General features: G+C 43.3%; 1 protein-coding gene across 1 annotated transcript; it reads right to left on the reverse strand.

Moving 5' to 3' along the window:
* Positions 1–259: 259 nt before the first annotated feature.
* On the reverse strand, positions 260–637 carry LOC137366935 (histone H2B 1/2-like). The gene has a single exon (XM_068028485.1). The coding sequence runs from the start codon at positions 635–637 to the stop codon at positions 260–262; it is 378 nt and encodes a 125-aa protein (XP_067884586.1).
* Between the last annotated feature and the right edge of the window lie 14857 nt (positions 638–15494).

Raw genomic sequence — 15494 nt, forward strand, 5'->3', positions numbered from 1 at the left:
TTAATGCGGTCATTCAGGGGCTGTGCAAAACCACAATAACAGCTTTAAGCAAAAAAGTAAAGGCGGATGAGCGGATTATGGGTTTGAGTTCGGTTTATGGGACAGCAGACAAAAACACAGCAGTGGGACATTTATTATGTTACACATTGTCTTAAAATGATTTCATAGAGATGTTCGGATGCAGCTTTTTCAGACAGATTATGGGTGGCTCTTAAAAGAGCCGTTGTTTTTGGGATGTTTTTCAGTCCATTGTGCAGTTTTACTTGGAGCTGGTGTACTTGGTCACCGCCTTTGTCCCTTCCGACACGGCGTGCTTGGCCAGCTCCCTGGGCAGCAGCAGGCGCACGGCGGTCTGGATCTCCCGGGAGCTGATGGTGCTGCGCTTGTTGTAATGGGCCAGGCGGGAAGCCTCACCCTCGATGCGCTCGAAAATATCGTTCACAAACGAGTTCATGATGCTCATGGCCTTGGAGGAGATGCCGGTGTCGGGGTGAACCTGCTTCATCACTTTGTAGATGTAGATGGAGTAACTCTCCTTCCTCGACTTTCTCCGCCTCTTGCCGCCCTTTGCTGACGGTTTATTTAAGGTTTTCTTGGCGCCCTTCTTAGCAGCTGCTTTCTTCTTCTCCTCAACCATCTTTAGTTTCAATTTCAGACACAGAAATAAACCAAACCCCTTCCGAGTGCGGATTATATAGACAATCCCATAGCTCTATGCTAATGAGGGATGGGGGAAAGTAAAGATTGTGATTGGGTGATTTGGAATGACGTCCCAACGATTTAATATTGTAATTCGACATTTGGTCTCTTTCGTCATCCAATCAGATTAAATATTTGCAACCAATCACAAATCCCCTTACTGCAATCAGGAAGTATATTTCACAAAGACTCTCTCCAGCCCCAGTTTCTATTGAAAGAGCTGCTCCCTGTGGAGAGCTTCCTGGAAATGTCCTGGCTGTTGTTGGGAGGACACTTATTGACTGATTCTGTGTCGTTGTGTCTCTGCTATTGCATGTGAGTGTGCAATTAATTTCCTTTTTAGTCTAGGCTACTGTGTTTGAGTGTTTTATGTAATTTGGGAAATCTCAGTCTCTGGTGCTGTATGGATTCATTCTGTCTCTGTCAGGTACTGTGTTTGAGTGTGAGGAGATGAGGTGGAGTGTTGCGGCAAGGAAGATGGAAAAGAGCATTGATGCCGATGACAGAGCCTTACTTGACGTAGTTTGCACTCGGATTGGGTCATTGATAGATCCGTTGGCAAGGATTACAGCTTGCATGTAGTAGTGCAGTATGTTTGAGGAGGACATTCCATAATCCCTCTCGGTTGGTAGAGTCGAAGGCCTTTGTCAGGTCAGAGAAGGCTATGTATAAAGGTTGCTGCTGCTCCCTACAATTTCTTGAAGTTGTCTTGCTCTGAAGATTATGTTCACTGTGCCTGTTGATGGACAGAATCCACATTGTGATTCCAGTAGGAGCTCTTCAGCCACGGGGAGGAAGCAGTTGAGAAGGACTCTTGTGATGATCCTCCCTGTGGTGGACAGCAGGGATACCCCTCTATCGTTAACACAGTCGGTCTTGTCAACTTTTTTAAAAGATGATCACAATTACCGCACCACGGCGATCCCCTGTCATGCTCTCCTCCTTCCAGATGAGGGAAATGAGACATGTATTTGTGTCAAGAGTGCTTCTCTGCCATATTTTAGAATTTTTATGTGAATTCTATCTATTCTGGCAGTCTTATTGTTTTTTGGCTGTCCATCTCTAACGTCATGTGTGAATGTGGGATTCATTCTGTACCTGTCACTCGCTGGTACTTTGTGTAAGTGTGAGTCACATTCTGTATCTGTCAGTCTTCAGTATTGTATGTGAGTGTGGAATACATTCTGTCAGTGGCACTGGGTGTGAGTATTTGATTCATTCTGTCAGTCTCTGGAATGTTATGTGATTTGGGTCTTAGTCTGAATCTGTCAGTGGTTCTGTATGTGTGGAATTCAAGCTATATCTGTCAGTATCTCAGTGTGTGTGTGAGTTCATTCTTTATCTGTCAGTCTCTGGTAATTTGTGTGAGTTTGGCAGTCACTGAATCTACCAGGTACTGTAGGAGTATTTGAGAATGATTTTGTATGTGTCAGTCTTTGCTACTACATAGGAGTGTGGGATTAATTCTGTATCTGTCAGCCTTTGGTAGTGTGTGTGATTGTGGGATGAATTAATTCGCAGTCATTGGTGCCCAGTATGAATGTGTAAATCATTATGTAACTCAGTCTGATATTGTTATGTGAGGGTAGGAATCACGTGTATCTTTCTATCCCGGGTGCTGACTCTGAGCATTGGATTCATTCTGTACCTGTCGGTGGTACTGATCTATCTGTGGGATTAATTCTGTACCTTTCAGTAACTGGTATTGTGTATGAAAGTGGGATTAATTCTAGATCCGCCACACATTGGTTGTGTGTGTGCGTGTGTGTGTGTGTGTGTGTAAGAACATAAGAAGATACGAAATAGGACAGGAGTAGACCATTTGGCCCATCAAGCCTGCTCTGCCACTCAATAAGATCATGGCTGTTCTGATTGTGGCCTTAACTTCACTTTCCTGCCTGCCCCCATAACCATTGACTCTGTTGTAGATCAAAAATCTGTCTATCGCTGCGTTGAATATATTCAATGACCCAGCCTCCACAGTCCTCTGGAGAGCAGATTTCCAAAGATGAACAACCCTCTGAGAGAGGAAATTCCTCCTCATCTCCTTCTTGAAAGAGAGACTGCTTATCTTAAACTCTGGCCCCTAATTCTATAATCCCCCACAAGGAGAAACGTCCTCTCAGCATCTACCTGTCCAGCCCACTGAGAATCTTACTGGTTTCAATAAGATCACCACTCAATCTTCTAAACTCCAGTGAGTATAGACCCAACCTGCTCAACATTTTCTCATAAGACAATCCAACATCCCAGCAATCAGTCGAGTGAACCTTCTTTGAACTGATTCCAATGCAAGTATATTCCTCCTTATGTAAGGAGACCAAAACTGTGTGGAGTTGGGATGTCACTAATGCCCTGTAAAGTTATAGCAAAACTTCCTTACTTTTAAACTCCATTCCCCTTGCTAAAAATGCCAACATTCCATTTGCCTTCCTAATTACTTGCTATACCTTCATGCTAACATTTTTGTAATTCATGCACCTGGACACCCAGATCCCTCAGTACAGCAGCATTCTGCAGTCTCTCTCTATGTAAATAATATTCTGTTTTTCTATTCTACCTGCCAAAGTAGACAATCTCACATTTCCCATATTATACTCCATCTGCCAAATATTTTCCCACTGACTTAACCTATCTATATCTCTTCGCAGACACATTGTGTCCTCCTCACAACTTGCTTTCCTACCTATCTTTGTACCATCTACAAATTTGGCAACAATATACTTGGTCCCTTCATGCAAGTTATTAATATAGACCATAAATAGTTGAGGCCCCAGCACTGTACCTGTGGCACTCCATTAGTTACAGTGTGCCAATCTGAAAATGCTCCATTTATCCCCACTCTCTGTTTTCTGTGAGTTAGCCAATCCTATATCCATGTGCGTGTAGTTTTCAGTTTGTATCTGTCAGTGTCTGGTACTCTATGTGTGTTTTGGACTCTTTCTCAATCTCTCAGTGCTACTATTTGTGTGTTAGGTTGCTTTAGATGACTCAGGCTGAGGTACTGTGAGTGAGTGCAATAATCAACCTATACCTTTCAGCATCTGGCACTGAGCATTTGTATCAGCATCACTTTATCTGTCAGTATCTGGTACTCTGTGTGAGTGGGGGATTCATTATATAACCTTCCGTCCCTGGGACTGTTTGCAAGTCTGGATTCATTCTGCATAAAATGTAGGCACAGCAACAGGCCACAGATGTGGTTGGTTTTAAGCAGACAATATGTTTGAAGTTTTGCCAAGTATTAAATATCTGTCACTGTGAACATAATAGCGAAAGATAATGTATCTTTCAATCTGATACAGGATTGATGTGCAAGTGTAACTCAGGCTGTACTAATCAATTTGATCAATGCCATTCAGTCTGACTCTGAGGGAGAATCTTGGACTTGTGTGTAAAATGAGCTCAGTCTGGAATCGTACAGTATCTTCCATCTGACACTATGAGGTTTTAGGACTGGTATGTAATTGGTAGCTCAGACTAAACTCATCAAATTTATAATGTATCTTTTAGTTTCACAATCCGGATGAGTTTTAAACTGGAATCTGAGTTTGTATCTCAGGTTATACGATATTTCAGAATCTCTCAATCTGATTATGCCCTTGAGATTTGGACTTGTATCTAATGTATATGTCTGGACACATTATGGGAATTAATACTGATAATAAACTGATAACATGTGTAAATATTGGGCTGGTACTTAACTTTAATCTCAGATTATATTAGTTTAGTTTAGAGATACAGCACTGAAACAGACCCTTCGGGCACCGAGTCTGTGCCGACCATCAACCACCCATTTATACTAATCCTACACTAAGTCCATATTCCTACCACATCCCCACCTGTCCCTATATTTCCCTACCACCTACCTATACTAGGGGCAATTTATAATGGCCAATTTACCTATCAACCTGTAAATCTTTTGGTCATGTGGGAGGAAACCGGAGCACCTGGAGGAAACCCACGCAGACAAAGGGAGAACTTGCAAACTCCACACCGGCAGTACCCAGAATTGAACCCGGGTCGCTGGAGCTGTGAGGCTGCGGTCCTAACCACTGCACCGCCCTTAATTCTATAACTTTGAAAAGGGAACCATGTGTCAGTTCTATGTGTATTTAATTTGTAGCAGAGGTTGCTCCATTGTGGGATTGACACACTGATAATTTGATAGTGGGTGAGAATTTGGACTGGGATTTATGAATCTACCTGTCAGTGGTACTGAGTTGGGATGACATGGAAACAACGTCTGTCTCTCCTGTTCTGTTTGATTGATGGATTGAAAATGTGTCTCTGGAACTATTTCTGCTGTCTGAGACTGTGGAACTGATGACCTGTCTGTGTCTCTGCACTCTGTGAGTGATAATGTACGGACTGTGTGTGAGAAGGAGCTGGTGACACTCTTCCTTGTAACCTGGGTGGAGGAAACATCACATTTATTCTGCTTCATTCAATTATTTGTCTGTTTGAACAAAAGTATGTTTATAACTAAAATACAGGTGAGATAGAAGATACAGGATTTTAATGAATTTAATCTCTCGAATAATAATGAGCCCCCACAAAGGAAGCCCAGTCATACAAATATTATCATTGTTTGACTGCACTGCAGTAATAAGTTCTTCCCATTCTGTCTCCTTTCCCCATTGACACACAGCCTGAGAATGGCCTCTCCCTTCCCCCACTCACTCCATGTTCCGGGACCAGTTGATTCTCCACTCCGCCTCTTACAAACAGCCCCCGCCTGCCCCTGAACTTGCCCCAGACTCGATGCTGATCTCTGAGTCTATCTGCGGACACACTCCCAAAGCGATGTGCTGCTGGAAGGAGGCTGCTGTTTGCTTCCTTCCCCCGGGAACGGGATCTCTCCATTCGCGACTGTTTCAAACCATCTTCTTCCGCTCACAGGCAGTGCTGGGGAGGGGAGCGCAGGTGCAGATTCAGGCAACAAATCAGCAAACAGAAACATAGAAAATTTCCGGCGCAGAATGAGGCCATTCGGCCCAACATGTCCGTGCCAGCGCAAAGAGAGCGATCCAGCCTGTTCCCACAGTGTATTGTTGTTGGACAGTGAAGTGTGGAAACAGAAACGGACAGTCAGAATGTGGGGAGTTACACAAAGAGAATCTATTATAGGCACCAGGTGAGAAGTATGAAGGACACATTTTAAACAGCGGCTGTTTGGTTTCGCCTGCATGGTTTGACCATGGAAGCGGGAACTGGAAATCTGACCTGTGTAAAAGTCCCTGCTCCGTCGGTCAGTCCCATTCATGTCCCAGCGGATTATGTCTGGATGTCATTTAATTGTTGTAAAACGGCCAAAGCCCCTGGTATGCAGTAGCTGGGGGCTGCAGGACTGCAGTGGAATCAGACACTGATTCTGTTTGTATTGCTGGGTTTCCTTTGTGATTGTTCACAATGATTATTCATTGAAAAATTGTTTTGGTCTCTCTTGTAACTTCCACCACACCTCTTCCTGAATTATAATAAATACTTTTTCTTTCTACAGGCAAATACTTGAAGGAAGCAGAATAAATATAATTATGCCTCAGCACAAGGGGAAGTGCAGCCGGCTTCTCACGCACAGTAAGGACAGTATCATTCAGAGAGAAAAGAGACATCAGTTCCACAATCACTGCCAGCAGTACTCGTCAGACCGGCACTGATCCCAAGTTCCAGAGACTAACAGTCAATCCAACAGTCACACAGAGCATGACAGACTGAAGTTGTTTCCATTTCACCCCAACTCCGTCCCACTGACAGGTAGATACATCAATCCCAGTCCAAAATCACACCCACTATCAGATTGCAAGGCACTGTGTCACTCTCACCAGAGAGCAGCCTTAACTACAAATTCAATGTCAGATAGAACAGACAGACAGTACCTGATTGTAAAGTACAGAATTAGTCTCAATAATGTAACCAGACTGCAGACTGAGCTACATGTTACACACCACTCCACAAATCTCACAAGTGGTCAGACTGGAGGATACAGTATTAATTCCATTACTGCAAACTGAATGCACTGTTATCTACCAGGACATAAAACATATTGTAAAATGAAAGGACACAGACCTGAAATGTTAATTGTGTTTCTCCCTCCACAAATGTTGCCTGAACTGCTGAGTATTTCCAGCACTTTTGTTTTTTTAAATTTCATATTTCCAGCGTCTGCAGACTTTTGCTTTTATTTTAGAGTTCAAGAAACATTGCATTGTGAGGTGAGAGTGACTGCCCTTGACATCAAGGCAGCCTTTGACATGTATGGCAACAAGGCAGCCCTAGCAAAACCAGTGCAAATAGAAATCAGGGCAAAATGCTCTGCTGTTTGCAGTCATACCTAGCACTAAGGAAGATGGCTGTGGTTTGATTAGATTAGAGATACAGCACTGAAACAGGCCCTTCGGCCCACCGAGTCTGTGCCGACCATCAACCACCCATTTATACTAATCCTACACGAATCCCATATTCCTACCAAACATCTCCACCTGTCCCTATATTTCCCTACCACCTACCTATTGGTTGTTCAGGTCAATCATCTCAGTCTCAGGACATTACAGCTGGAATTCCTTAGGGTCGTGTTCTAGGCCCAACCATCTTCAGCAGCTTCATCAACGACCTTCCCTCCATCACAAGGCCAGAAGTGTGGATGTTTTCTGATGATTGCCCAATGTTCAGCACCATTCATGACTCCTCAGATACTGAAGCAGCCCATGTCCAGATGCAGCAAGACCTGCACAACATCCAGGCTTGGGCTGAGAAGTGGCAAGTAACATTGGCATCAGATAAGTGCCAGGCAATGACCATCTCAAACAAGAGAGAATCTAATCATATACCCTTGATGTTCAATGGCATTACCATCACTGAATCCCCCACCATTAACATTGACCATTGGTTACCATTGACCAGAAACTGAACTGGACCAGCCATATAAATGCTGTAACTGCAAGAGCAAGGTCAGAGGCTAGGAATTCTGCGGCGAGTAACTGACCTCCTGTTTCCCCACACCCGTCCACCATTCACAAGGCACAAGTCAGGAGTGTGATGGAATACTGCCCACTTGCCTGGATGAGTGCAGCTCCAACAACACTCAAGTAGCCTGTTTGATTGCCCACATCGACCACCTTCAATATTCACTCCATTCACCACTGATGCACAGTGGCAGCAGTGCGTACCAGCTAAAAGATGCACTGCAGCAACACACCAAGGCTTGTTCGACAGTACCTTCCAAACCTGGAACCTCTACCACCAACAAGGACAAGGGCAGCAGATGCATGTGAACACTACCACCTGCAAGTTCCCCTCCAAGCCACACACCATCCTGACTTGGAACTATATCACCATTCCTGCACTGTCGCTGGGTCAAAATCCTGGAACTCCCTTCCAAACAGCACCGTTAGAATTCCTACATCTCAAGGACTGCAGCAGCTCAAGAAGGCAGCTCACCACCATTTTGTCAAGGGCAATTTGGAATGGGCAATAAATGCTGGCATAGCCAGTGATGCCTTCATCACATGAACAAATGAAAAAAGTGAGGAAATAGTGAAGGGCTTCTATAGAATACATGCAGATATGTTTCCTCTTGTGGTGGTGTCTGAAACAAGAGCCAAAAATATAAAATCGACATTCATAAAACCAATGAGGAATTCATGAAAAATGTATTTATGTAGTGAGTGGTTAGAATCTGGAATTTGCAACCACAGGGAGAGGTCGAGGCGATAATATCGATGCATTTAAGGGGAGGTGGAACAACTGTATGGGAAGAAAGGAATTGGGGCTTTATTTTTTTTTATTTGTGCATATGAGGCAGGATGTCTGGAAATATGTGTAGAGCACCGAGCAGTTGGGACGATCCCAGTGCAGTGTTTTGTCTGGATGGATCTGCCCAGAACACTTGTGATGCAGGAGCTGGGAGCTTCAGTACTTCAGTGGAGGCTGATACTGACACTGGTTTTCATTTGTGGGTGTTTTTAATGATTATTAATTGCGAAATTAAATTCACCTCTTTGATATTTTGCACCTCCCCGGTTCTTGAGTTAAGACTTATTTTTTCTTCATACAGGCAAATACTTGAAGGTATTGTGATGAATGTGATGGTTGCTGCACTCGAGGCACAAGGAACAGTGCAGCCAGCTCCTCTCACACACAGTAGGTACATTATCACTCAGAGTACAGAGGGATAGACAGTTCATCAGTTCCCTAGTCTCAGACTGCTGAAGTAGTCAGGCCCACAATGATCCCGAGTTCCAGAGACACATTTTCAATCCAACAATCAAACAAAGCAGGAGAGAAATAAGTTGTTTCCATTTCACCCCAATTCAGTCCCACTGACAGTCAGATACCTCAATCCCAGGTCAAAGTCACACACATTAACAGATTGAAATACAATGTGTCAATCTAAATATAATGCAGACTTAGCTATCAATTAAATATCAGATAGAATTGGCACACAGCATTGATTGAATGGCAGAGAAAGTTTCAAAGGTGCTGAAAGATATTGTAACCTGAGACACAAATTAGATACCAGTTCAGAACTCACCCACACTGTGAAATGGAAAGATACAGAATCAATTCCATTAGTGCAGATTGATCTAAATATTATATACCATTCTAAAAACTCATACAATATCAAACTGAAATACAGTATCAATTCCATGAGTGGAGGTTGATCTAAACATTGCCAGTCCAATAATAAAACAGTATTAGATTAAGTAATGCTGATAGAAAGTGCAAACTGTGATGTAAATTAGATGCCTGAACTCACCCAGACTGCGGAATTTAAAAATACAGTCGACTGAGATACACATTATTTACCAGCCAAAAACATCTCAAACATTATCAGTGTGAAATAGATTATCAATTCCATTTGTGTAGATTGAAATCCACAGAACAAACCAGTAATAAATCTCGTACAGCGGTATGGTGGTTTTGTGTTGACATTACAGGACGAGTAATCATGAAGTCTCCACTAATGGTCCAGAGAAACAAGTTCAAATTCCATGACAACAGCTGGGTAATTATAGTATCATAGAATCAAAGAAAGTTGAAGGCACAGAAAGAGGCCACTTGGCCCACCCCGTGTCTGTGCCAGATGAAAAACTTTCCACCCATTCTAATTCCACCTTCCAGCATTTGGTCTGTAGACCTGCAGATTACAGCACTTGAAGTGTATATCCAGACTTCTTTTGAATGAATTGAGGCAGTGAGTTCCAGACCCCCACCACCCTCTGGCTGAAAAAAAACTTTTCCTTATCTCCCCCGTAATCTTTCTACGAATCACTTTAAATCCGTTTCCCTCAGTCACAGACCTCTCTGCTAAGGTAAATAGGCCCTTCACTTCAACTCTATCCAGGCACCTCAAAATTTTGTCTGTCTCAATAAGTTTTCCCCTCATCCTTCTCTGTGCCAAGGAGAACAGCCCCAGCCTATCCAGTCTTTCCTCATAGCTGCATTTTTACAATCCCGGCAACATCCTCGTGAATCTCCTCTGTACTCTCTCTAGTGCAATTACATCCTTTCTGTAATAAGGTGATCAGAACTGCATACAGTATTCGTTGTGGCCTGACTAATGATTTATACAGTTCCAGCATAACCTCCCTGCTCTTAAACCTATACCTCGGCTAATAAAGGAAATAATTCCATATGCCTTCTTACCACCTTAACGACCTGTCCTGCTACCTTCAGGGATCTGTGGACATTTACTCCAAGGTCCCTCACTTCCTCTACACCTCTCAGTCTTTTCCCATTAATTGTGTATTCCTTTGCCTTGTTCAACCTCCCCAAGTGCATCAACTCACACTTCTGAATTGAATTCCATTTGCCATTTTTCTGTCCATCTGACCAGACCATGAAGATCTTCCTGCAGCCTACAGCTATCCTCCTTGCTATTTACCACACAGCCAATCTTTGTGCCATCTGCAAACTCATACCCCCTACATTTACATCCATGTAGACTACATCAACTGCACTACCCTCATCTATCTTCCTTCTTAATTCTTCAAAATTTCGATCAAGTTGGTTAGACAAGATCTTCCCTTAACAAATCCATGCTGACTATCCTTGATTAATCTGTGCCTTTCGAAGTAACATTTTATCCTGTCTCTCAGAATAGATTCCAATAATTTGCCCACTACTAATGTTAGACTGACTGTCCTGCAATTATTTGGTCTCCCTCACTCCCTTTTTAAACAAAGGTACAACGTTAGCAGTCCTCCAATCCTCCATCACCACACCTGTATCCAGTGAGGTCTGGAAAATGATCATCAGCTCTTCTGCTATTTCCTCTCTTGCTTCTTTTTAACAGCCTGAGGTGCATTCCATCCGGCGCTCGTGATTTATCAACTTTCATATACACTAATCCCATTAATATGTCCTCTCTCCCTCTGTATGGATCACATCCATACTTCACACCCCTCTTCCTTACCTACAATATATGCATCTTCCCCCTCTTTTGTGATGACAGATGCAAAGTATTTATTCAGAACAATGCCAGCATCTTCTGCTCTCCACATAGGTTACCTTTTTGGTCTTTTCTGTGCCCTATTATTTCCTTATTTATCCTTTTACTCTCAATGTATTGATAAAACATCTTTGGGTTCACCATGATTTTGATTGCCAATATACTTTAGTGCTCTCGCTTAACTTTCCTAATTTCAATGTTGATTTCCCCCCTCCACATTCTATACTCCTCTCGGCTTTCTGTAGTATTCAGTTCTCTGTGTTGGGCATAAACTTTCCTTTACTACCTTATTATACCCGTAAACTCCTTGACATCCATGGGGCTCTAGTTTTGGCCTTCCCACCCTTTTTCTTTGTGGGAACATGTTGACTCTGAACCCCTGGAATCTCCCCTTTGAATTCTTCCCACTGCTCTGACACTGATTTACCTTCAAGTACCTGTCTCCAGTCCACTTTCGGTAAATCACTCTTCAGCTTAGTAAAGTTGGTCTTGCCCCAATTGAAAACTCTAACTCCTGTTCTGTCCTTGTCCTTTCCATAATTATATTAAAACTGACTGAATTATGATCACTACCACCAAAATGCTCTCCCACTGCCGCTCCTTCCACCTGCCCCTCTTCATTTCCTAAAACTAAGTCTAAAACTTCACCCTCTCTTGTTGGACTTGCCACATATTGGCTAAAAAAGTACTCCTGAATGCACCTCAAGAATTCTGCTCCCTCAATTCCCTCTACACAAAAAGTATCCCAGTTAATGTTTGGGTGGTACAAATCCCCCTCTCTTACTGCCCTATTGTTCTTGCACTTCTCAGATATTTGCCTACATATCTGCTCTTCGATCTCCCTCTGACTGTTTAGGGGTCTATAGAACACTACCAGCAGTGTGATTGCCTCTTTTTTGTTCCTCAGCTCAATCTATACGGTCTCATTTGATAAACCTTCCAACATATCATCCCTCCTCACAGCCTTAATAGTTTCTTTGACCACAATTGCCACTCCCCCTAATTTTTTATCCCCTTCCCTCTCACGTCTGAAAACCCTGTAACCAGGAAGATTGAGCTGCCATGCCTGTCCCTCCTTTAGCTATGTTTCTGTAATAGCTGTGATATCATACTGCCATGTGTCTAACTGTGCCCTGAGCTCATCTGCTTCATTTGCTATACTCCTTGCATTGATTTAGATATCCTTGAGCACTGCCAACGTTTTTTGTTTTGAATTTTCTAATCAGTGTTTCCTCTCTCTTCCAGACTCCATTAATTTTCTGCCTTCCATTTTTATTTCTGATTTTGTCCCATCTGACTCTACCTTCCAGTCCCCATCTCCCTGCCAAACTAGTTTAAACCCTCCCCAACAGCACTAGCAAAACATCCTGCAAGGAACTCCGTCCTGGCTCGGTTCAGGTGCAACCCGTCCAACCTGTGCCAAAAATCTAAAGTCCTGCCTCCTGCACCATTTTTCCAGCCACACGTTCATCTGTCTTATCCATCTATTCCTGTACATTCATCTGTCTTATCCATCTATTCCTATACTCACTTGCACGTGGCACTGGGAGTAATCTGGAGATTATTACTTTTGATTTCCTGCTTGCTAATTTCTTACCTCACTCCCTAAGTTCTGACTGCAGCACAACATCCTTATATCTACCTATGTTGTTGGTTCTGATGTGGACTACCACTGCTGGCTGTTCACCCTCCCCCTTCAGGGTGCTCTGTAACTGCTCAATGACATCCTTGACCCTGGCACCAGGGAGCCAACACTCCATTCCTGGATTCACGTCTGTGGCCATAGAAACACCTGATTGTTCTCTTGCCGATTGAATCACCTATCACTGTGGCTTTTCCAGTCTTCCCTGTACTCCCCTTTGCAGCTGAGTCACCCATGGTGTCATGGACTTGGCTCCGGCTGCACTCCCCAGGTGAAGCATCATTGTCCTCTGTATTCAGAACTGAATACCTGCTGGAGAGGGAGACGCACTTGGGGTGTCCTGCACTACCTGCCTGATACTTTTTGACTGCCTAGTGGTCACCCATTCCCTCTTTCCCTGCATACTCTTACGCTGTGGGGTGACCACATCTATAAACAAAGAACGAAGAACAGTACAGCACAGGAACAGGCCATTCGGCCCTCCAAGCCCGCGCCGATCTTGATGCCTGTCTAAACTAAAATCTTCTGCACTTCAGGGGACCGTATCCCTCTCGTCTCATCCTATTCATTTCTTTGTCAAAATGCCTCTAAAACGTCGCTATCTTCCCTGCTTCCACCACCTTCCCCGGCAGCAAGTTGCAGGCACTCACCACCCTCTGTGTAAAGAACTTGCCTCGCACATCCCCTCTAAACTTTGCCCCTCTCGCCTTAAACCTATGTCCCCTCGTAACTGACTCTGCCACCCTGTGAAAAAGCTTCTGACTATCTACTCTGTCTCTGCCACTCATAACTTTGTCAACCTCTATCATGTCGCCCCTCCACCTCCATTCTCAGTTTTGGGGAAAATAGAGTATATGACTGTATCAGTAAGTAGGAAAAGTTAAAATATGTTGTGACCAGTGGAGAAGTGTGATGAGAATAAACAGATCCTCCTCTGATTTCAACTGCTCAAGCATTTGTGATCTGACTCTGCAGCTTAGTTGGTTAAAGCACCTGTCTAGTAAACAGAAGAGCCTGGGTTCAACTCCCAGCCGAGCCTTATTTCACATTTGTGATATGCTTTAGAAGTTTCCTTATCAATCATTTACATCTCTGTTTTGTGAACTTGAGCTTGGAATTCAAATTACATGATGAATTTCAGTCACAGGAGAAAACAGCCTTTGTGAAGGATGTGAGCTGGGAATGGCTGTTCCTCCTTGTCCAGGAATTCAGTGCTGATACGCCAAAGGCAACTTCTTTGATACAAATTTGTTCACAGTTACATTCAATCTGGAAAACAGCTCGACATTAATCTCACTGAAGGAAAGTGTGACCGCGTTGTATGTTTCAGAGTGTATGTCTCGTTATGTGTTGCTTTCAACCGAGACTGGGACATGACGCAAGCAGGAGGGTTGATCCGAGGTTTGGAATATTCGTCAATCAGGAACAAGTAAAATCAAAGGAACCAAATTAGAAAACCTATGTCTCGTGGGTATTGAGAGACGGTGAGAAGATATTAAACTTTGTTCCATTCAATCCGGCTGCGATGAACTTTGAATTTTTCCGCCTTTTATAAACATTATTTGAAGGGTCTCTGTAACAATGTTCAGTGTTGATGAGAGTGGGGTCTGGGTGAGCAGCTGCTGAGTGTGACAGGGTCAGGACTGGATGCAGAAAGTTCTCTGACACTCTCTCTCTCTCGCTCTCTCTGTGATGGCTTTGAGTTGATTTTAAAGTGGCAGCTGTTGGTGTTTGAATAAATGAAGGAAGTTCCCTCCACCCATTTGTTTGGACAGACAGTGTAGGATAAGGATGTAAAGGGTTAATGCTGAAGATAGTGGGATCAACCTCTCCCACTGTCAGAGTGATGATGGAACAGTCACATGAGATGAGGTTTGGGAGAAGAGAGAGCAGCACCAAGGATGCTAGCTCAAGAGGTTTGATGAATGTGTATATAGTATTGTGTAAATTAGAAAAGAGTTCTTAGTTCTTTCAGCAGGAAATGTGTCCAGAAAATATTCAGGGGTCGGAATGCAGATATTAACTCCAAGTGACAGTTCTGGGTTCATTTAACAAAAAAAAGGTCGAGAATAATATTGCTCACTGATTGAAATCCCCCAGTGAGGAGACAGTTAAACAGGTGATCTGTTGGGGCATCCTTCGATCCAAGGTTTCGGCAGCATTTAATCTCCCTTTTTGGTGAAATTCTCTGTTATTTGCATCTTTTTTTAATCAGCTTTCATGGGTGAGTGAAAAACTCAAAAAAACTGAACAGTTCCATTCTCCCTTCTTCCCATTAGTTTCTCTTTTCTGTCTCAGATCAATATAATGATGAGAATCCCAATTTAATCTGCTGTTTCTGGTGTTTTATCCATTCCAATCAAAATTCAACATTCCAATCAAATCTATTTGTTATTCCACAGTGTCTCTCCATGTGTTTTATTCTGTTGTATTCTCTCACAACCTGTTTGATGATCAATGTTACATCTCACTCTCTGTTCTGGTGAAGATCAGAAGCAGTGATATCTGTTTACAACACCCGACAAGTCGGCCTGAGGCTGTGTCTAGCCGATCATGTGGAATTAGGAACATCGAAACATAGGAGCAGGGGTCGGCCATTCAGCCCATCGAGCCTGCCCCGCCATTCAATATGATCATGGCTGATCATCCACTTCAATGCCCTTTTCCCCACACTTTCCTCATATTCCCTTATGTCATTTG

Source organism: Heterodontus francisci, unplaced genomic scaffold (genome assembly GCF_036365525.1).
Source record: "Heterodontus francisci isolate sHetFra1 unplaced genomic scaffold, sHetFra1.hap1 HAP1_SCAFFOLD_456, whole genome shotgun sequence".
Lineage (NCBI taxonomy): Eukaryota > Metazoa > Chordata > Chondrichthyes > Heterodontiformes > Heterodontidae > Heterodontus > Heterodontus francisci.

What these genes read in the sequence shown, in the direction of transcription:
- LOC137366935 (XM_068028485.1), bottom strand. Translation starts at nt 637, where the DNA reads ATGGTTGAGGAGAAGAAGAAAGCAGCTGCTAAGAAGGGCGCCAAGAAA.